This window comes from Polistes fuscatus, unplaced genomic scaffold (assembly GCF_010416935.1).
Source record: "Polistes fuscatus isolate 324 unplaced genomic scaffold, CU_Pfus_HIC Scaffold11, whole genome shotgun sequence".
Taxonomy (NCBI): domain Eukaryota; kingdom Metazoa; phylum Arthropoda; class Insecta; order Hymenoptera; family Vespidae; genus Polistes; species Polistes fuscatus.
In genome coordinates, this window is record NW_025113009.1 from 1,058,724 (window position 1) to 1,081,910 (window position 23,187).

The window sequence follows — 23,187 nt, forward strand, 5'->3', positions numbered from 1 at the left end:
AAAAAAGGAAAAGAACAATGTCTAGGACATCAGAATTCATCGATTTCTTTACCAACTGATGTGAGTAATTTTCTTTTATTTCTACCCTCGTTAAAAGTGGATGAAATGGCGAAGAGCTAAACGTACTAAAGTATGCCCTTGACTCTCTCACACGTATACATACACACACACACACACACACACATACACGCTTAAACCCTTCTATTTAGTTTATAGATAATATCAGTTGACTAATTAATAGTACTAATTAAAATGTTGCTTATCGTTTGACACGTCGTATCTTTACTATGTATATTTTACAACAATTATTATTATATTCTGTTAACTATTCGATCGTATACACTTCGAATACTTGTAAAAAAAACTTGTTCTTGTATATAACGATAAAAAGAACAAAATCAAAAGACAATTGACAATTTAGACTACAAATGGGAGAAAAAGAAAAAAAACAACATGTAGAGTGTTTACGGTAATTTAAAAAAGGATACGCCAATGAGATCGGTGATTCTTCTAGCAAGCAAAAGGATCATGTTACTATCGTAAAATAGGGCCGTTCGATATATTTGATGTACCCACGTACACATACATCATAAACACACATACATACATACGAACATATTACGTGCAGCCTCGGTCAGGACATTTCTTTGTTCCGCTAATCGATTCGGTCGATATCGCGAGACACGCGCAAATTGCGGATAAAATGCGTTTAGGAATTCCGCCGATTTTCTTCATCTCCTAAGTTGAATGTACGTGTGTATGTGTAGGTGTATATCTATACATATATATATATATATAGTAAAGTACAAAACGTTCGCGTATTTTCTTAATGATACGCTCGAGTACTAAAACAGAATCTAGTCGTAAGACTTATATTGTCGACTATAATCGAGAAACTTTAGTTCTTAATTAGCATAGTTGAGAATTCCTTTCTGTGTTTATTGCTTGTCAGAGAGTGAGAAACGGAATGAGTGAATGATGGATAAAATATATATATATATGTATGTAGATATATAAAGAGAGAAAAAGATAAAAAGAGAGGAGAGTGAGAAATAAAAAAGAAAGGATAGAAAAAGAGAAAGAGAGAGAGTGATAGAAATGGAAAAAAAAAAGGGAGAATGAGTGAATGATGGATAAAAGATATATATGAGAGAGAGGGAGAGAAAGAGATGAAATGAAGAAGGATAAGAAGAACGAAGAATAAACGAAGAACTGCGGGAAAGTCATTAAGGAGTTTAATAAAAAGAATTAAGAAGGGAACGCACCAAATTCTAATTGAGAGTATGAAATAGGTGATTCGCTATTTCACAACGAGTATTATTATAGAGATCGTATTTTATAAGAAATCCACATGAATTCTACTCTATTAAGTACATATATAAAGGTATATATATATATATGTACCTAAACCATTAATCGAAGATAACAATAGGAGCTTCCACTTCGGCAAAGCTTGCATCGATAATATATGTATGTCTATCGTATCCGTTAAGTAACTTTTAGGTGATAAATATTCAGTATGTGTGCATTAGAACTTATATCATTATTCGGATTATAGTACATATTTTCGTGTACTATATTCATAGTTACTTATCTATATATATTTACTTACACAATTAGTTAAATATTTATTTATTAAATACAAAAAAAATAGATCAAAAAAATATAAATAGACTAGTTACTGTATCAAATGGTATGCATTATCCTGGTGTACTTAGGGTCTCATCAATGAATGATTTACTCGAATATTTATATGTATTGGAAACGTAAGTTGTCTTAATCGTACCACGGAAGAACTTACACGTCATTTTGATTAACCGTCATTAAATATTATATTGCGCCCTGTAGCTGCCTTTAATTACCGGGTGAATGAACTAAATGCAAAACACACATACTCGCATACAAATACACACATACGTGTATACACCAACGTTTATTTCTCGTACGCTTTATATAGCAGCAAAAGTGCAATAAAACGCAAGCAAGGAACGCACGAAAACGGATATAAAGTAAACAAATTACTTGCATGAATATTTTACATCTTTATATATGTATATATGTATATGTATATACACTTGAAAGCGCGTATTTGTATATCATGTGAAAAGAATATAAAAAAAAAAAATGCATAGGTAAAAAAAAGGGTATACTCGTTAAGGTATAAATCGATCGACGAAAAATTAAACTTATTACTTAGAAATTCGTTTGTACATTTATGTACGTGATGATTGTCAACTTTCGTTAATTGCTATTTCTTTTATCAAAACATTGATATGCTCATTTATCTGTGAATAATTCTATCTAAAGCACGTATGTATTCAACAAAAATTACATTTATGTGTGTATGGTATGCGAATAATGTTCTAATATTATTCATTCTCGGATGGAAAAAAAAAAAAAGGATATCAAATGCAGGAACGATGAAAAAATGAGAAACATTTCCTGTAAAAATGATTACATTAAATATAATGTATATAAATATATTATATACTCGTGGTCAAAACAAAACTTACCGGATTCGTTGAATAACTGTTATAATAAACGATCACTTCTCTCCTCTCACCGACTACGGCACCACTACTGATAACAAAATCAAACCGCGTACGCGCCGTAGCACTGAGGTCATCGATGCTGCCATCTATGCGCGAGTTTCAATGCGCTGTAGCGCGCGTTTCCTTGGAGGCAAAATTAAAAAAGAAAAAAGATAAACATACAAAGAGACAACAGGTTTCTAAATAAAATTACAAGATATTTACATATTGATTAATTAAAATTTATCGATTAATGTAATTTATAAGAATATGAAAATTATTAAACATGCCAATGTACTGTTCATGAATATAAATTTCTTTCATTTTGTTAACTTTTTGTTTAAAAAAATATCAGCAAGATAAATAGAAGGAAATAAAATGTGAATATAAATGATTAGTTTAGGTGAAATTAAACTTTATATACATATACTCATTCATCCCATATGTGTAATTTATATTTATATATATATTTATATATATACATATAATTTTTCATAGCTTAATAATAATCAATATTCGATAATAACCGATAAATCAAATAACACACAAAATGAATGGTCTGTGTCAGACTATCGTGACCATTGTCGTTTGAGGCCATTGCACGAGTTATAACGATTGAACTTTGAGCACACCATGGGACATTTTAGTTGGCCCTCCGTGGAGTGCATATAACAATTGATATTTATTTCACTACAATTCTCCCGAAAAAAATGAATTTTTTCTTCTATGTATACATGGAAAAGTTTTTATTTGGCAGCATCGATTACAGGAGAGAAATGAAGTGTCATAAATATCAAATCCCAAATATTGCTCTTTATATATATTTCTGAAATTGCCTGCGCTAGAATAAATTGGTTGTTCAATGGAATTTTCAACTACCTGCAATATTTTACATAGATATTATTTATAATTCTATTTGAGCACCTAATAATAAACCTATACTTTTTTTTTTTAAATTGCATTGATTTTCATTTCATATGCAAGACACTCGTATTAATTATTTAACCATTTATAACGATTATCTTGTAATAATATTTTACAATTTCGTATGAACGTATTACATCTTTAAAAAAACATAATTCTTTTTATAATAATTTCTCGTTTTTGATCAAAATTTTAATTGATTCATGCAAATAATGAGTATATAATGTGAAAAATGTTATGTATAACTTTAAGATGTCATTATAGACATAAGGTTAAAATAATAAGATACGAATACCCATAAATTCACAAAAGTCTCAATAGATAAACCTAATGGAATTATAGTAAAACTTATACATAAATTTCCCTAATTCGCTATACATATAAATTGCCATGCCAAAATAATGAATTAACAATCCAATCATATAAGATAAAAACACATGGCTGAAAGATGTGTCCCTTAAAAAAATTAATAACAACAATATGGAATTAAGATCTTCCATTAAAGCATATATATATAGCAAAAAAATCAATCTGCAAAATTCAAAAGAAAATGTTTAGTTATTGTATTAAAATACTTATGTATGAATGAAGAGAAAGAGAGAGAGAGAAAGAGAAAATAAAAATGGAAAAAGCAATGCGTAAGACGTACTAGGTATCCGATATAACATAAATTTACGTGACATACATGATATTTGGATCTATGATATTGATACATTGTAAGAATATGGATAGTAGTAATAATTACAATCTATTACATTTAAATGCGTCAACGTGTTTTTTCTGAAGAAGGCTATGGTTACTTTTTTGTATGACATGTCGTTTACAATTATCGTCTGTTTATTATGCAACGGCAAACTGGAACACTTACGCGTTACCGTGCTATCTGAATGAAAAATGTAGGTGATACTTGATAGGGAGATCACATCCTGTTCCTGAGCACAGTTCGCCGCTTATGATTAACACTTTCACTGTGTCAATAACAATATTTTCGCGATTCTTTCATAATACATTTATGAAGAAATTCAAATTATTTAACATAACTTTTTTATATTCACTTATTATTCAAATTGTCCACTACTTCACTTGAGTTTTTAAATGCTGCAAGAATTCATAATAACTAAGGGCTGATTCGAATCTGTCCTCAATTAACTGTTCTACAAATAATGTCCTGAAATGACTGTCATCTCTAAAAATTAAATACAAATATATTAATAAAGTAACGATTATTATATTATTAGATAAATGGAAAAAAGTAATAAATGCATTACCGAATAATTTGCACGGATGCATAATATGGTTTCTCTTCTTGCAGACTAAATACAAAATGGCGAAGTCTCTCGTTCTCTACAGTGTCAAGTTCCGGTAATTCATACTGCAAATAAATCATAAATTACATATAAAAAAAAAAAAGTTTTAAGATCTGTATATAATAGCCAATTCCATTACAAAAAAACTTACAAATTCTTCTGGTATAGCAGAAAATGCTGAAACACCAAGTACATTACAACAAAACATTGGATGTACATTTTTCCCCACGTATATTAATATTTTATCTCCGGCATCCATGAGGAATGCACCTCTTGAATCTATTTTCTCAGCAGATAAATGTAATCTAGGTGGTTGTGGGCAAACTTTTCCATCTATGTCCAATGAATTTTTATCGTCAAGCATGTGTATAGGATAAAGATCTGGATATATTATTTGTATAAGTTGTAAAAGTGGTAAAGTTTTTAACTGGCACATGGCAAATACTCGATCGTCCAATCGCGTACTTGTGCCTGATCTAAAAGCAATCTGTCCAAACAAAATTCAATTCCTTAATAATTATAATAATAGTAATAATAATATAATTAATACCTGTTTTTTTAAAAAAAAATAATCTCAATTAAAATAACAATTACTTACGTATTTGAGCAAAGCAATAATGTATAAAGGTAATAACTTGAGACTGGCTGGTGCCAAAAGTCCAGCCGATCCAGTAGACTGGGACAATTTGTAAGCAGACAGAGAATCAATCGCTACGTTTATCAATGCATCCCTTGCATCTGATAATGAAGACTGTTGAGATCTATCTACGGCTGTTATATAAAATATATATAATAAATAATATTTCTTACAATTAAATTTATCATAAAATGATAATTATAGTTTCCCATACCCATTTTAGATAATAATCCTATTATACATTGTTGATCTGCCGAATGAAGGATATCGTTTAAATTAGAAACCACTGGTAAGCATAATGTATGCACTCGAATTCTTCTTTCACCTAAAATATTTTATGAATTATTCACGTAGAAAAGCTTTTAAAAAATACAAATATCCATTTTCTTACCTTTACTTGATGTATACAACAGTGCTGCTTGAAAACACACATTTTGTGTTTCCGCGAGACTCTCTTCGATCGAAATTTGCATTGCAAATCCAGCATCAGGATTTACATTCGGCAAACTTAACAAATCAGTAGAGCGTACAAAGAAATTGCCATGGAAGGTGTGAATACTAAGGCCACGTGTGCAACGTATTCTCATAACAGCTTCAAAACCTATCTTTCGTGTTAGATAACGTCGTAACATTCGGTCCAATGTTTCCACATGTTGTATCTTCGATGAACGAAACAGTGGTAAATGATATATACAACCACCAGAAAATTTGCACATACCAGCTAAAAAATATAAATATTTTTTATTAATAATCGATATATATATATATATATAAAAGTAGATTAATTTATTGTATTTTTAATGGTATACGTACAAAGCGTCGCTAAATCGCTGTATTGACTATTTAATAAAAATAGATCAACGGCAATCTGTTGCCCACTGCAGTCTAATGCTAATCTTTTATAAAAATCAGTTGCTGGATTTAAATGAGGTACATCTTTACTAGCTCTACCATTTGGATCTTCTCTCGGTTGTAGCGCTCCGGGTCCCATATTTGGTAAACATGTTTGAAATACAGTCATTCTTCCTCCAGTAGGTGACTAATATAATAATAAGAAAACAAATATTAAACAAAAAAATCTGTCGTAAAGAAATATAATTCATTTTACTGATATATATTATAAGATTGTACCATCAATTTATATGCTACTTGTAAAGCAGCCCCTAATGCACTATTCGTATCATGAGTACCCTGAAATTTAGTAGGTAATTGGGCTAATAAGTCTTTTATTAATTCTTCCCGTTCCTTAAGATTAACTATTAAATTGTCTGGACACGGAAGGAAAACATCTGAAAATATGTCATCGTATATTTTTAGATTACAATTCTGGTCATTCGATAAATATTTGTATAACTTATTTAAATGTCTTACCATCCACGTCTAGCATAATCATTTCATGGGGCTGTGATACATTGTCAGGCATACTGAAAAAATGTATTGTTGAATCCACTGCCAAAAATCCAACTTGCGTTCTTCCATCACCTGGTAATCTCAATAATTCCTCAGTTATTGTATTACATACTACAGTAAGATAACCACTTTCTACTGCAAGTCTTGAAACATCCAGTATAAAAAGATAAACTGCTGGCTGTGGGGGACGGAGCTATAATAAAAATTAAGAAAAAGACTAACAAAGAGACGTAAAAGCTTGTTTTCCGAAATTCAGGAAATGAATCAGAAAATAAGTCTTCTCGTCTCTTTATAAGCATAATAAAAAATAGTACACTATCAAAGTATAAGTATACTATTAACAATATGAATAGTAGTTGTAAAATACCATATATTCACTAGATGCAATAAATTCAATGGTGCTTGTTTTGACTTCTGGCCTTCTAGATGGGTCCCCATAAGATTGAGTTATTGGATCAAATTGAAACTCTCCTGGAACTATTTTATACACGTTATTATAATAAATTAAACAAAAATATATTTAATATTAGAATAGATCAACTTTTATTATTTAAATATTGTCTGTAAATAACATTTACTACTTACGGTCATTTACTCTATAGCATAAATTACATTTCCATCTCTTGGAATCAACAAAGTATACAAATGGATTGATATATGTTCTACAAATACGACAACGTACAATTGTGCTACACTGAATTACGGGTAATTGCTAAAAAAAGAAATTTTATTACATATTATATCATTGAAGTCATGAAAATATCATTGTATCATATAACTTACGTTTAAATCTTTGAAAGGATGTATTAAAATTCCAAGTGGTAACTTGGCTTTCTGCAGCAATGAATTATTCTCAGGAATCTTTGTCAAAGTACATCGAAATATACTGTAACAAAAACGATAGATACGTAATATCAATAATTATATATTTTTAAAATTTTATACACTCACTCTGGATTGCAATTAACACCATCTAAAAATTCTTGATGCAATCTAACTTTCGGTGGCTCTATTTTCTCAGGAGGTAAAATATTTCTACATTGTAATAAGTCAACGGATTCCATGCCCTAAAAAATGCAATTATTACAGTTTAAAGTCTCTTATGAAGCAAAAGTGTCTGAATTCTAGCTAACTTACCCATATTTTATTATAACCAGCCTGTGTAACTGACATTGCACTCATTTGTCTATTTAGTTGATTCATTTGATCAGGATATGATCCAGGATATCTTGCAGACATAGGATCTAAGGGAATATTAGATAATTGTCCTGGATATGGTGGTTGCTTATCATATTTACCCTGTTAATAAATACAAAATGTAATAGTATAAAAATAATCTAAAGAAGTGTAATTTATAAACAAATTAAATATATATAATCATAGTTCATACCAATTGCTGTCCTGTAGGGGGTGGCATAGTCATTGGCTGCCTCATAGAAGAGAGACTAGGATTATTAGAAGGTGCACTAAATCTTGGAGGTGTCATTATAGAGCTTGAAACATTGGCAGTGCTTGATGACATTTGCGTTCCATAATAATTTTGCGCATAATTTCTTTGGCCAGTTAAATTTGGTTGACTACCATACATACTATGACTCTGTTGAGAATTTGATCCCTGCCCAAATAAATCTGTGTGACTGCCAAATGTCTGACTTTGTACTGTTGGCTGTAATGAATGTAGAGATTGCACTCGTGATTGTGATGGCAAATTATCCTGATTTCCTGCAATATTTCTTGACGCAGACATATTTGGACTTTGAAGAACGTGTTGAGTTTGTTGTGGTTTAGCAAATAAATTTTGCGTATTAGAATTAGAACTATATGCATATGATGGCACATTTTGTGTATTGCCTTGTACATTCTGCGGACTGTTGAAAATATTTTGCTGACTTCCATATTTAGGCGGAGACAAATAACCCTGCAAATTTTGAGCCGATGCAAAATTTACAGGTTGTCCTTCGGAGTTAACGTTTTGAGATACATTTCTCAAAACTGCTGAGTTAGGATTATATTGATTAATCATCTGAGGAGAATGGCTAGAAATTGGAGGTGGTGGCATAACGGCTTGATTTTGAGTAGTTGTAATCATCTGAGAAGGATAGCTAGAATTCAGAGGCGGTGGCATAACAGCTTGATTTTGAGTAGTTATAGGTGCATTCAAAGATTCATTCCGATTACTCTGATTAAACTGTGATACGTTCATACTAGATTGTCCCAGAGAATTTCCAGATGGATTTTGCATAATAGAAGGCTTTTGATTTACATTATCAAAATTGTCAGATATTGTAGGTACATTGGTTGCGTCATTTGATAGGCCTGCTGACTGTGAAGTAGGTGTCCTTTGATATAGTTTATTAGACCTAGTACTTTCGGTCATAGTAAATTCAGTGGAAGGAAAATTAGCAGTTCCTCTTTTAGCATCAGATTCGGATAATGTATTGTGACTTGAACTTGTTGATGAAACTTGTGGTATAGAAGGCATACTATGTGAATTAATATCTTGACTTTCTTGTACATTTGAAGACAAACTAACAAACGCAGAAGAAACATTGCCTGCATTATTCGGGGGAGGAATATTTGTGGCACTAGAATTGAATTGGTTAGAAGAGTAAAGAGTTGTGGTAGGATTATATTGTTGTGTTTGCGTGACGTTTGGTAAAGGAGGCCTAACATTCAGATGCATATTTTGCTGTCCATTAATTGGTGGCATAGGAGGTCTTGGTAATTGTGGTCTATACTGGTTGTGTAGATATTGAGTTGGAGATGGATCTCTCGATGTTTCTCTTGATGGATCACGAGATGATTGCGATGACGGTGTACCTAAAAATTATTAAATAATATGCAAATAAACTACTAACGATTCTTTCTAAAAACATAAGCTTCATATTTATGGTTGCCATATGCATACCAGTGAGATTAGAATGTGGTGATTGCATGCCGTTTTGTATATGCTGATTAACAGTGGATTGACCATTTACTATTGGTACACGTTCACTTTTTAAGGAATTATTAGGATCTATGTACGATTGATACTGATAACCATCTGGGTGAGACATGTTTTTTCTTTATAAATCACTGAAACAAGGTGAATAAAGTGCAACAGGATGTTTTACATTAAATAAAGGAAATAACAATACACCTTTCGTTTACACCATTATAAACTTACACTACTAAATCGTTATTTAAAAAAATGAAAAGAAAAGTAAATTATTTGTTGTAGAGAAGGAGTCTTATATATTTTTTTTCTAATTAATACAATATATTTACATTAATAAAATTATTATCATTAAAAAATTACAAGAAAGATATTTTATCACAATCACAATAAATAAAACATTGTTTAAAACTAAAAATACATATTTATATAAAGATATATGTTAAATGTGAACTTCTCTTTATATAATTATGCTTCATAATTGTAAAAAGAAAGGATTAAAGTTTAAAAAATATAATGAAACTCAATTATCTAGAAGAAAATAGTAAATCGAACGTCTTCTGATCGACCAATAAAAAAAAGGAGGAAGATAAAAGATAATTATTATCGACGTATTTGAAATAAAAAAAAAGAACCTAATCAAAAATATCGTCATATTTAGCAACGGAATCGAGACTTAACAAAATAAAAGCAAAATAATGTTCGGGGGTCATCAAAGCACCATGTCATCAGCTGACCTTACAATAATTATGACAGTTCGAAATTGAAAATGTCCACGAAAGGGATTAATCATTCCTACGTGAATTAAAAACTTGACTTTAAAAAAATCTTTGTATAATTATGATTTTATTAGTTGAGACAAAGACAAATTGGCAGATAAGTTTTGGAGCACGCGCTTAAAAGGTTAAACGTCATCTAGTAAAAAACGAGTTTAGGTGTCTGACGGACAACCTTCGATTTATTACCCATTCTGATCGACAATTTTCTGGCTTACCTCCTCGGTGAGCTTCTCACAAAAAAGATCAACTGATCTTATATTTTCTCCGATACACGCTTGCACATCGAAAACATTGACGATTAATTTTACGTAAATCTTTTCACAAGTATAACTAATAAACGGCACACACAACATTACGTGGCAGAGTAAGCGATCGAAGCGACCTACTCTTCAACGTGGCATATATACGAACTAACAAGGGCGACAAATGAGGACGTCACTGACGTACTACAAAATCGAGGGTGTGTTCGATTAATATGCTACTTCGATTAATTATTCGGCGGTATATTCAAATACAGCAATATCGAAAGAAATAAAAACGAGCAAGAAAAAAGGATTAAACTAGCTTAAACAATTGAAAAAACATGCGTTATATAATCGGACTTTGATCGTAGATCTTAGTCAGCTAAATTACAATTCTTACAATCATACTATTGAAGTAAATATTAATTACGTTCAAATTAATAAAACATCGTGTATTTAATTTTCATTCTGAAGTATCTCTTATACATTTGTATTTCGAAAATTATTGTTAAAAAAGTATTATAACTTTGCAAAAAATCGATTTTATTTGAAGTGTTTTAAACTTCTTCTTTAAGCGACGTCATCCTAAATGAAAAATATTTTATTAAGTCCTGTTATCGCTCGTTACATTAAATTTATAAAGAGATAGTCTGACTTAAGTTCGATTACCAGATAATTTACATTGCTTATGCATATATGTACACGTATATATATGATGTATTTACGTCATAATATTCGACGTTAGTAACCATGACTACACGATATATGATAAAAGAAGACATCACGTATAGAAATGTATATAGATATAGTAGTTTAGTAGTACACACATATATATGTATATAAAAAGGTACGTAATATTCAAATCATTATTACGATATTCTACATAAAATAGTTGCAATGTCAAGGGTAGTGATAACAGTCAAAAATTTCACCAGATTTTTGAGAGCACAAATTATGGCACTGTAGCCACCTTTTAAAACGAAATAATCTGACAAATCTAAACTTATGCGTTAGTCGATCGTGGTCTTTGACCCTGAATCTAACCTATGCACGTGTTGCATCGTGTGATAAAAACACGATTTTGGCACTAAACTATCTTCCTTCCTTCGTTGCCAAAAATTGAATTGTGACACTGATAAATTTGTTAATAAAAGTTGAAAATTCTTACCGAGAGACGAATATCAAGATATATAAATAAATGAAACAATCAAGTTTTGAAGAACAATAAATATGAAGAATGATGAGGATAAATTATTGGACGAAGAACAATGGAAACTGGAAGCACAAGCTGTCATTAACGATATCAAGGATCACGTGATTGACGTAAAAATATCTGACAGATTGTGCAACACTAATCAAGTTATCTATTTAAATTTAACAACGCTGGAAAACATAACGTTTTGCATAGAATTATCCAGTGCAGGTTTTACCATCGTTGGAAACAAATACGACGACACTACAAGCAAGGGAAATGAATATTTTGAAACATTTTACAGTTTGTTGAATTCTATTAGTTTACAATATAGAAATTCGTTTGGCAATTTGTTGTTAGAAAAATTGGAAAAATTGAAATAATTGAGTTGAGAATATGACGAACGATATATTTCAAAGCACGTATTTATTTATGTTACGTAAATAGTTGCGTTTTATCTTCTTATAATATAATATAATTATGTGCAAGGAATGTTACCTGACACAATAAAAACAGCTACTTGTAGAAAAAGTATCGCGCATGGACATCTAAAAGATAAAGAGAAAAAAAACAGAACATGAAATTTGTCCTCGAAGATTGATGAAGTTCGCATAGTGTACAAGGACAGTGCCGTAATTATTACGTTAATTATACGATACACCTTCCATGGAATAGTATATCTTGGAAAACGAAACATTACTGTTTCAGTAAGCTGTATGTCATAAGAGACAGTGTGATTAAATACTGTATCAATTATTAACTAACATGCAAAGAAATTTTATTCTCATATTTATATAAAACTATCATTTAACTTATATTTTATTCTTACTTACTAATCTTACATATATAACATTAGATTTTTCAATAATTATAATCTTGTAAATATATGAATAATAACTTTAGATAGTGAACTATCATCTTTTAAGAAATAATCCTTTTCGTAATAAGTTTTTATAAAGAGTATTTTTAACAATAAAAAACTTTCCGTTCTTAAAATAACAGGAATTTTAATATTTAAATAACATGACCTCATTTTATGACAGCCAAATTTTGTGTATGTGCAAATATTGTATATATTCTAACCTTAATGAACGTTACGTATTTTAATAAAATTAAAAAAGAAAAAGAAAGCAGAGAAAATTCTGCAATTTCAAGCAATGTTTGTAAATAATAGAACGACGATGGGATGAATACATACAACACTGACGTATTCTGCGGTAAACGCATAATTTATTGTTAGAGTGTGTCCCTAGTAACAGCAGCCATTATCCCTAGAACTCGAGAGATTCATCGACGCGTCAACCCTACGTAGGAAATCTCTCATCCTCTTCTATTCCCAGCACTTGTCATTCTGTGGTTCGACGTATTACACCGCGGAATGAGACACTTTCGACGAACCTGACATACTACATGTTCAATGTAACTTGTATTTGTGTTCTGGTGGAGGTGGTGGTTGTGTGTACGTAAGTACTTACGTACACACAAACACACGCGCATACAAATGCATATGCAATCGTGTACAACGCGTTACTTCGTGCAGTCGAAAGATACTGAATGAGTTTAGTAGCGTCGATATCATATACGATCGAACAACTCGTTGAAAAGCTCTCGACGTTATCGTTGTATGTGAAGAAAAAGAAAAAGAAAAAGAAGAAGTGACGACAAATCGTGACAATGACACACCCGTGGAAAGTTATCACGTATATGAGTACGATTCTTTGATTATTAATTCAGTGAGAAGAAGATAAAAAGACAGGGACAGGAAAAAAAAAGATAAATAGAACAACGCCAACAAGGAAAAAAACACGCAAAAAATTACTCGCGATTATAAAACTAAATTGTATCATTATCGATATTTTTCATTCTGTGACACGTTATGTCAAATTAAAAATGATAACATGCTACAACCGCGTAAAGTGTGCATCGTAAAATAAAAGAAGGTGAGTTAGTGTTATCGATAGATTTTTAATTTTTAATCGTACTCGTTCAAAATTGGAAGAGAATGAAATGGTGAGAGGAAGAGAGAGAGAGAGAGAGAGAAAGAGGGAGAAAGAAAGAGAGTAAAAGAGAAAATGGAAAAGGGAGCAGTAGAAAGAGAGAGAACGTGTGTATGCATGCATTTGTGTGTGTAAAAGTCGGGCGTGCGACTTGACAGGTCAAAAGTTTGTTTTTATTTGAAAATCGTCCTGCTTTTATAATGAAGCCGCGTATAAAGGGTGGGACGATAGTGCCGCTATAGATTTAAAGGAACGCATCAACTAATAATATTCCGTTTTACATGTCCGCAGTAAGACTGTGGCGATTTCTTCACGTCCCATAAGTTAGTGAAAATATCTGAAATTCTACTTATGTGGCTCCATTTTCGACGCTTTGACGATCGAAAGAAAGTTAATAACGAACTTTAAGGTTTACGAATATTCGTAATATTTCTTGCTTCTTATTCTTATTCTTCTGTGTTATTCCGTATAACAAACCAGGAAGGATCTTAAGCCAATTCTATTTTTGATTGAAAAGTTTTATCTTTTACATAAGAGAAATGGTAATTTGAAAAGTCATTTGTTTCTCATGTACATATATCCTATTTTTTGTTAATGATTAATATTAAATTTATATGAATTTAATGTTATCGATATATATCTAAATGTATGTAATTATGTATATTTCAATTTAACGTTACAATTTCAGTTTCATGATAATTTGTTTTTGAAAAAGTTTTATTTTATTACTAGATGATTTGTTATCCTTCTTTCTTTGTTTTATTGGCCGATCAGTGGAATTATTTTGATGACAAACGTTATAAAGCTTGTTCTTGTATTATAATAATCACAATGACTCTTCAGTTGCATTAGGTCAAAGGTTGTTCTAAACTATTTATTACTAGAAAACTTATATAATTTTATTATGATAATAGATTTATAATTATAGTAAATTTTTTTAATATACATTACAAATATCGTATATTTTTGTTTTATTTTTTTCTTTCATATTGATAAAAATGAATATAATAATAAGAAGAAGATTTCTTATCACTAAAGATATGTATTCATTTATAAATTTATCTTTCAATATATATTTTCATTTATTACTATTTAGATAGAATTGATAGATTATTTTAAAGGAATGATTCATCTTGTGTATTAATCTTTTTTATGTATTTATATATTTGCCTTATATAGGTGTTGCTGATTTTTATTAAGAGTGTTTCTTATCATACCTAGAAATCATCTGATAAAAAACATGTCTAATTGAAGGTTTATATGACTACAGATTCAATACAACATGTGGCATTTGTCTGATATCCTAATAATAAACATTATTAGAAGAAAGGAATGGCTAGCTTGATGGTGACTTCGTCAAGTAAGAACAGCTCACGTAGCACTTCTCCTACTAGAGGGAATACATCTTTATCTCAAGCGCATTACCAACAGTCAGCTAGTTTGGAACATACACCAAAAGCACGTAATGCTCCAATGTAAGTTTATAATTGGTAATCTAACTAATTATAAGTAATGAATTTGTATAATATTTGGAATTGAATGTTACATCAATCTTTTTCTTCTTTTTAGCTATCAAACAGGAGAGGATAGCACAGGCAGTGGTAGCAGCTGTGGTGGTTGTGGGAGTAGCTTCAGCATGAAAGGCAGCAGCAGACAAAGATCACCAGGTACTTTAATCCGCATGGGGGATGCTATGGATGAATCAAACGGTAATCCAATCACTGCCGAACCAGATGAGTTTGTGCCAAACGTTCAACCTCCAACTGATGATGAAGGAGTACGTATTATGCTAAATTAATTTCCTTTGATAAAGAAGTAATATATTCTTAATATTATTCTAACATTTATATTATATTTTTTGTTATATAATAGAAATGATATTTTTACATCGACACACATTGCGATAAAACATTATCGTGCTTGCATCCGCTCTATTATAAGATTGCAAGGTTATCATTTATAACAATTAAAGAAAGAAGAAATTATTTGCATATTGCTATAAGTGAATTTGGCATAAAATTCAAAATCTTAATTAATATCAAGAATGAGATTTTCTTTACAAATTGCATTTAACTTTATAATATAAATGTAATTGTTGTGGCACATTACTGTTTCAAAAAATGTATTTTACTTTATACATTGTTTATTTGTAGGAACAATATCATAACATACAATCGTTCCTATCCAATGGTTCTTCTGAATTAATAAGCGACGATGTGGACTCAAGCGCTACGCGAGTTCGATTAGCGATCGAACGTATTCAAAGTAAAATAGCTAGAACACGCGAACTCATACGTACCGAACAAACAACTCGTGATGGTGAATTATCTTCTTCTCTATTATTATATTACCATAATGTTGGATTTAATAAAATTAATATCATTATATCTTTCTTCTTTGTAGAAAATGTTAACGAATATTTAAAATTGGCTGCAAATGCGGATAAACAACAATTAACTAGAATTAAAACGGTGTTTGAAAAGAAAAATCAAAAATCAGCAAATAGTATTTCTCAGTTACAAAAAAAGTTGGATAGTTATCAAAAAAAACTAAAAAGTTATGAAATGAATGGTGCACCCGTAGGTCATAGACAACCAAGAGAAGTACTTCGTGATATGGGACAAGGATTAAAGTAGGTGTACTCAACTTTAATTTGTATTAGAAATTAGAAGTTTAAGTAGTATAGTTTAGAAGTATAAGTAGTTCTTATAAATAAATTTTGGTTTATCTTTATACTTAAAATAAATAACGAGTTATAGTATTTCTCATATAACAGATATTATTTTCTTAACATAGCATGTTTTGTATATACATGAACATCACCATGCACGTTGCATGATCTATTACATAGTTTCTTGCTAACATGCAAAAGGACTTTGCACAAATTAAACTAATGTCAATTTGATTCTATGATATGGTGTATGTCGTCTTCACCTTTTATTTTCTCAATCCTCTACACTCATTGCTAAGTATAGAGAGTGATTTTTTCTTCTAATTTGAGACTCCCTTCCAGAAATGTGGGTGGCAATATTAGGGACGGAATCACTGGTTTTTCAGGGTGAGTGTTATGATAAAAATAGATTGTGATTCAACTATATTTAATATCTATTATATATTAATTTATTTAATTAATATTTTTTACGAACGTTATTTATCAGAAGTAATAAAAGATTAAAATTATAGTATATACGGTTGAGGTTAGAAAAACTTATTAAAAAGTTTGTCTAAAATCAAACTTGTCATTGACTATTATTGAAAGTATATTTATTTAAAATAAGGATTTATAATTTCAATTTAATACACGTCCTAAACTGCTTCTATTTTCCAAGTTGTAAACTTTAAAATATTGTTGTATTTTATATATGCATTCATGTAGATAAAGTATTTATAAAATAATATTATACCTTATTTTTTATTTATTTAATAATATTTTATTGACCCTAGAGCCTAGGCTCCCTAAAGGCCATTAATTACAGTAAAGTACAATATAATGTATAGATAAAACAAAACAAAAATTAAAATTATGTAACCTTATGTTTTTATGTAATGTATATAAAATTATCATTTGTGTAATAGATGTAACGTTAAAAAGTATAACAAGTGTAGTTGTTTACTATTATATTATCATTAATTATTGACTATTCTATTTTAGAAGTGTTATGTCAAAGCCAAGGGAGTTTGCACATCTTATTAAAAATAAATTTGGAAGTGCTGACAATATAAACACATTATCACGTGAGTAATATTTATAGTACATATTTTATTATACTTTGCTATATATTATCAAAATATTGCTACAAATTGTATTGTCAATTTAAAATTAAAAATATTTGTTCAGCTATAAATTAAAATTAGAATGCAATTGGATATAGTAGTTATGTAGAATATGCACTACTTTGACAATATGATATTTGATAAAGTTTAATTTATCTGGTACTGTGCACTTTCGTAGACTATATATTTGTAGTCTAAATTCAACTATTAATATATATACACTTATGTATGTTTTTTATATTTAATATATAATTATTCTAAGTGTCTCGCACTATATATATTGTCTGATTTAACTTTATCCAAAAATAAATTTGAGTATATTAAAATATCCATGATATATTTGAAGAAAGAGCAATTTTTCTTTTTATATTTCTATGTGGATTGTTGTGCACTTATATTTAAAAATAAATGTTTTTTTTTTTTTTAATATGTTGCGCTATCATGGCAGTTGAGAGTAGTAAGTAATGTGTCACAAAACAAAATTCACTTTGCGTCTATCTATTCTACGTTTTTATATTCTGTATATATAGTCTTTTCTGTTAATTTCAATATCAATTTTATGTTCATACGTGAAACGTGTTCTTGTATTTAGTTGCGTTCAGTATTTTATGATCATACGAATATGTTCAAAGATATTATAAAAAAAATATTTTTATAAATATCATACACTGTATTTGTTATCATTTTTCCTTTCTAAATAATTCACCGAATTCTAAAGCTTTTGTATATTAAATAATTATCAACATCGCAGTTAGTACTTATATTTTTCATTTTATTTATTTATTTAATGATAATTTTATTCTAAGGTGATTGGTTGCTTGTATTAATTGTACATTTCTATGATGCTTTATCTAATAGTAGTTATCCAATACTATTAAAAAATGAAATCTTAACGATTGTTCGTAAATAATATTGTAATATTATTTATATGTACATATAAACAAAATTTCTTATTCTAACTCACATTATCATATATTTCTATTTCTGTTATATGTTTGTTTTGTTGATAAAAATACTTTAATAATATTTAAACAGAATAGAAAGACGGCAACAACTAGCGTTAGTTGTTAATAGAGTTTATATTTTGGTATTGGATAACGATCTAACTTGCAAAATCTATGTCTCTGCAGATGGCTCAACTTTTTATGTAAACGATACACCACATGCAGGTAATGGTGATAACGGTAGTGTTGAAGAAGAAAAAACTCATCATGGATCAGCTACTTTACCTGGTGGCTGTAGTCTTGGATCTACGCACAGTGCCGTGGCAATGAAATTTCCATCGGAAGAAGGTTCAGAATGCTCTAGTGTAACGAGTGAAAGTGGACCAGGTAGTAGAGGCCAACCGCACACTTGTCACAGTAATAATGCTACATTGAGTTTCAAAGCCATCTTCTCGGAACTTCACGAACACAGAGACAGTCTTGAACGAATGAGGGAAAAATTAGATGGCTTAAAGGTTCGTTTATCACATATAAACTATATATGCAAATTGGGGGTTTGGGTATGGGGATCTAATTTCAATAGTAGCTATGTTTTATTACTTCTATTATAGAAATTAGAAAAAAATTATATGAATTAGTGTTTTTATTTAGGCTTTGCAGCAAGAAGTAACATACTTATCACATGGTCTACAAGAAGAACGTTTTCGATGTGATCGTCTCGAAGAACAAATCAACGATTTGACCGAACTTCATCAGAACGAAGTAGAAAATTTGAAACAAACAATTACAGATATGGAAGAAAAAGTACAATATCAGAGTGAAGATCGTTTAAGGGACATACATGAAATGTTAGAAAGTTGTCAAACGAAAATATGTAAGATGGAACATCAACAGCAACAACACCAACAGTATGTTACATTAGAAGGTCTTGACAATAGTAATGCAAGAGCATTGGTCGTCAAGTTGATAAATATAGTGTTAACAGTACTGCAAGTTATTTTACTCCTTGTTGCAACAGGTGCTGGTATTATGGTGCCATTCCTTAGAACCAGGTAACATCATTTATTATCAATATTTACCTACAAATATTCTTTTATATTCATTTTTAGTTAGTAATTTCATGAATCATTTTCTCATGTAAAAAAATCATATATGTTCATGTCTATTAATTGTAAGATATGTCAAATATTGTTACGATAGTAGATATTAATTAATCCTTTTGTTGTTTTGAATATATTGTCATAAATAAGTTGTTAGATGTATTTATATGTACGTATGGGTGGATCGTTATTTAATTAATATTATTTTAAGATAACATGGACATCATATATAGATACATGAAAATTTAATTTTGTTCACTAATTGTTTAGTTTCATTTTCACGCGTTTGTTACAGCTGTACTAAGCCTCATTGTTTCATGTGCAGGGTGCGCATACTAACGACCACGCTCGTTGTATTGGGTATAGTGTTCGTGCTCAAACAATGGCCAGAGGTGCATGATGTTGGGAGTCACCTCATGCGCCACCTTAAACAAACGCTCGCCGTGAAGTAGCATTGTAAGTTATATGAAAATATTTTTTGATCTATTTAATTATCCTAAGAATATATACAAAATTCTTTTAAATAAGATTCTTATAACATATAAGTAAATTTATCATTTCAATGAAAATAATATATTTTTTTAAATAGAAAACATATAATACTTTCTCTAATTTATACATATTAATAAAATTCCATTATTTTTAAAGGCAGAAATAATATTTAATATATTTCTCTTATTTATTTTAATTTATTTTTAATTAATATTTTTGTTTACTTCACGAACGCGATATCAGTCGTTTTTCTTGTAATATTTGGAATAAGTTTAAGTATTCAAATGGAATTGATTTTAGGGTGGTATACTTAAATTTAATGAACCCAGTGATGATGATGCAAAATTGATTACAATAATCAACGATTGGAGCCATTTACAAATGCTGCATTGTTGGAGCAATAACATCATATGTGCGCAAATATAATTGTTCGTGTTTACATATTTAATTAGATGCATTATTACTATTAATTTAATTGATATAAAATGCATCTATTTGAAATCGTTTGATTGGTAAAATAATTTGATTTATCTATTTATTATGCTATTATCTGCATAATAGTAGGTATTTTCATCAAAAAGACTATTAACCAAACTAGTAAAAAAAGAATATATAAAGTATTATTTACAAATATATTATTTTTTTCTTACATTATTTGTATGTTTAAATTTTGTTTAAAATCATTGGAATAGAGTTTCATCTTGTACGACGGACACGATTATTATTCCTTGTAAAATAAAGTCCCATTTTTTCTTTGATGAACTTTAGGAAAAATGATTAAAGAAACGTATATCCTAATGTTATTGAACCATACTATGAAACGATATTGCAGTCATGGACATTTAACGTAAGGTGTCGAGACATGTACATGATTACTTTTCCATGTAGCTCTGCTTAAACACTGATCTTAATAAACACTAAATGAGGACTTAAGAATTGAATAATATAATAAAAGAAAATGCTGTCTTCAGTGTGTCTGTGGTTGGCCTTATTGTATCGTGCTATTTTAGCATGGGCTTATTCAACATAAGAAATGATTCCAAATTTAATATTGAGTCCATAATAAATTAATAGTTACGAGTCACAAAAGTTAATTATTTAACGATGATTATTAAGATAGCATTAATTAATATTATAATAGTTAATAATCCACCAATGCAATAATAAAAAAAGTTCACTTACAAACGTTATTAAAGTATTTATTGTATATGATAATTCTTGTCGAGAAAATAATTATTCTAAAGAAATATTTCAATATAAATCTAATAATATTGAATGTCAGAAAGAGAGGTCCAAATATTTTAATCTTGTTATATCATATCAGTTAATTATCTTATGTGTAATGTAGATCATAGAGCAATTAATAACAGATATATTATATATAAAAATTGTATTTCTTTGTTTTGAAAAAAAATATTTACCACCACAGACACAAAAATACAAATGCGAATGTATATTTTACGAGTATAAAGAAATGATCCATGACAGATAATCGAAATGAGAGAAAGACTGATGGACTAACTGGTTTATGTCATTATTACCATTGTGAATAACGTTATAAATTCGCTGCAATTTCATTGTAGTGTAATTTGCTGTACATCGGTGAACGTTACACTATTAGAATGATATAGTGTGAAATAATAGAAATTGATGGCAGTGTACAAGTGATAACTGAATTTCAGAATCTTTAATACGCAAGAAAAAAAATTGCTGTCAAGTGGTACAGAATTGCAAAATATTGCTGAATGAATATTTTGCTTGAAAGTTGCATCAATATATCACCCACTACTTAAATAGTGAGATAAATATGACCTGACACTATTTTGCTATGCACTTTCTTCCTTTTCTCACGTAACAACATAACAAAACTTTACATTATATAGTTTGTAAATAAATACTATAATAATATTCTATAGAGTTCCATTCTGTAGAAGTAAAAAAAAAAGTAATTAATGAGCTATTTAAAAACAAAAGCATTTGCTTTACATTGTTATCCTTATACACACTACTTTTTGCACAACAATTGAGCTTATATTTTTGCCTATTATTTAAAAATAAATTTATCCGGATTCCTATCACAAAAAATTTATACAAATCAAGTAATGCTGTTACTGCTTTTAATAATGCATAATATATGTTGAAAGGAAAAAAAAGAAAGAAAAGAAAAAAAAATACAACCAAATACCAAACAAATTCACAATTTCGTAATTCCTAAACAGAGATATGTATAAATAAAGAAATTATTGACAATATCGATTTTGCTTTTTGTCTATCATTGATGAGTATACCATCAAATTTCCTAATTTCAGCTGTGATACATTCTCCAGCTTCCTAAGTTGAGAAATACAATTTTTATAGATGAAAAAATACATATATGTAGCTTGATATATTTTTAACTCGTCAATATTATTATAATTTGACACGCGTACGTATATCGTTTTTACACTTTTTTTTTATATTTCTGCTAGCACAAAATAATAAAACTAGTGTTTGTTATATAGCGTAAAAATAGAAAATAAACGATAATAAGAATTTTGTTAATTAGTAGCAAAGGCAAATATACAAGCATTATTAAAAAGTTCTCTAATTTCGTAATAAAAAATATTGAATATTAAATTGTCTCTGTTTATTACTAAAATAATGTGTGTTTGCATCATAGAATCAGGAATAGCGAACTACGAAGTATATATATATATATATATATATATATATATATATGAATATACATATTTAATTGTCCCTTTTCTTTTAATTTTCTTATTTTTAAATTACTCATTAAACTATTATCAAAATCAAAGTTTATATGCAACGTTATAGCTTATGTGGATTGTTGAAATTAGTTAACACATTATAAGAATGTCTACTTTGAATAGAAAAAAAATGCTGTGACACACTATGCTAAGTTTCTATATAAGCTTAGCAT

General features: G+C 29.3%; 3 protein-coding genes across 12 annotated transcripts; 2 read left to right on the forward strand and 1 right to left on the reverse strand.

The window, feature by feature from the left end:
- Nucleotides 1–4,110: 4,110 nt before the first annotated feature.
- Nucleotides 4,111–10,929, reverse strand: LOC122526229 (protein transport protein Sec24A). Of its 2 annotated transcripts, none has more exons than XM_043649505.1 (17): nucleotides 10,739–10,929; nucleotides 9,718–9,884; nucleotides 8,200–9,629; nucleotides 7,947–8,108; nucleotides 7,761–7,876; nucleotides 7,593–7,695; nucleotides 7,395–7,521; nucleotides 7,177–7,286; nucleotides 6,771–6,987; nucleotides 6,531–6,688; nucleotides 6,213–6,438; nucleotides 5,791–6,120; nucleotides 5,614–5,724; nucleotides 5,361–5,533; nucleotides 4,914–5,249; nucleotides 4,724–4,827; nucleotides 4,111–4,641 (listed from the first exon to the last, which is right to left on the reverse strand). In XM_043649505.1, exons 2-17 carry the CDS (start codon nucleotides 9,863–9,865, stop codon nucleotides 4,530–4,532), a joined length of 3,963 nt encoding a protein of 1,320 aa, XP_043505440.1. In that variant the 5' UTR covers nucleotides 9,866–9,884; nucleotides 10,739–10,929; the 3' UTR covers nucleotides 4,111–4,529. The 2 variants fall into 2 exon arrangements, with proteins under 2 accessions (XP_043505440.1, XP_043505438.1); XM_043649503.1 differs by having other exon boundaries at nucleotides 6,771–7,002.
- Nucleotides 10,930–11,420: 491 nt separating this feature from the next.
- Nucleotides 11,421–14,009, forward strand: LOC122526231 (GSK3-beta interaction protein). The gene has a single exon (XM_043649516.1). The coding sequence runs from the start codon at nucleotides 11,996–11,998 to the stop codon at nucleotides 12,338–12,340; it is 345 nt and encodes a 114-aa protein (XP_043505451.1). The 5' UTR covers nucleotides 11,421–11,995; the 3' UTR covers nucleotides 12,341–14,009.
- On the forward strand, nucleotides 13,808–21,197 carry LOC122526230 (transmembrane and coiled-coil domains protein 2). Of its 9 annotated transcripts, XM_043649507.1 has the most exons (13): nucleotides 13,808–13,897; nucleotides 14,246–14,496; nucleotides 15,225–15,429; nucleotides 15,524–15,731; nucleotides 16,108–16,273; nucleotides 16,358–16,586; nucleotides 16,956–17,012; nucleotides 17,607–17,689; nucleotides 18,177–18,185; nucleotides 18,859–19,187; nucleotides 19,324–19,724; nucleotides 20,068–20,228; nucleotides 20,565–21,197. In XM_043649507.1, exons 3-12 carry the CDS (start codon nucleotides 15,287–15,289, stop codon nucleotides 20,222–20,224), a joined length of 1,782 nt encoding a protein of 593 aa, XP_043505442.1. In that variant the 5' UTR covers nucleotides 13,808–13,897; nucleotides 14,246–14,496; nucleotides 15,225–15,286; the 3' UTR covers nucleotides 20,225–20,228; nucleotides 20,565–21,197. The 9 variants fall into 9 exon arrangements, with proteins under 9 accessions (XP_043505442.1, XP_043505441.1, XP_043505446.1 ...); XM_043649506.1 differs by lacking the exon at nucleotides 14,246–14,496 and having other exon boundaries at nucleotides 13,809–13,897; XM_043649511.1 differs by lacking the exon at nucleotides 14,246–14,496 and having other exon boundaries at nucleotides 13,809–13,897; nucleotides 20,098–20,228.
- Nucleotides 21,198–23,187: the final 1,990 nt, after the last annotated feature.

Bases quoted from the DNA above. Each gene is read 5' to 3' on its own strand.
- LOC122526229 (XM_043649503.1), bottom strand. From the start codon at position 9,865: ATGTCTCACCCAGATGGTTATCAGTATCAATCGTACATAGATCCTAAT. The intron at 6,439-6,530 runs GTACAATCTTAT...TTATTATATTAG, and splicing joins AAGTAGCATATAAATTGATG to TCACCTACTGGAGGAAGAAT. The intron at 6,121-6,212 runs GTACGTATACCA...TATATTTTTTAG, and splicing joins CAGCGATTTAGCGACGCTTT to CTGGTATGTGCAAATTTTCT.
- LOC122526231 (XM_043649516.1), top strand. From the start codon at position 11,996: ATGAAGAATGATGAGGATAAATTATTGGACGAAGAACAATGGAAACTG.
- LOC122526230 (XM_043649507.1), top strand. From the start codon at position 15,287: ATGGCTAGCTTGATGGTGACTTCGTCAAGTAAGAACAGCTCACGTAGC. The intron at 15,732-16,107 runs GTACGTATTATG...GTTTATTTGTAG, and splicing joins CTCCAACTGATGATGAAGGA to GAACAATATCATAACATACA. The intron at 17,013-17,606 runs GTGAGTGTTATG...ATTCTATTTTAG, and splicing joins GGAATCACTGGTTTTTCAGG to AAGTGTTATGTCAAAGCCAA.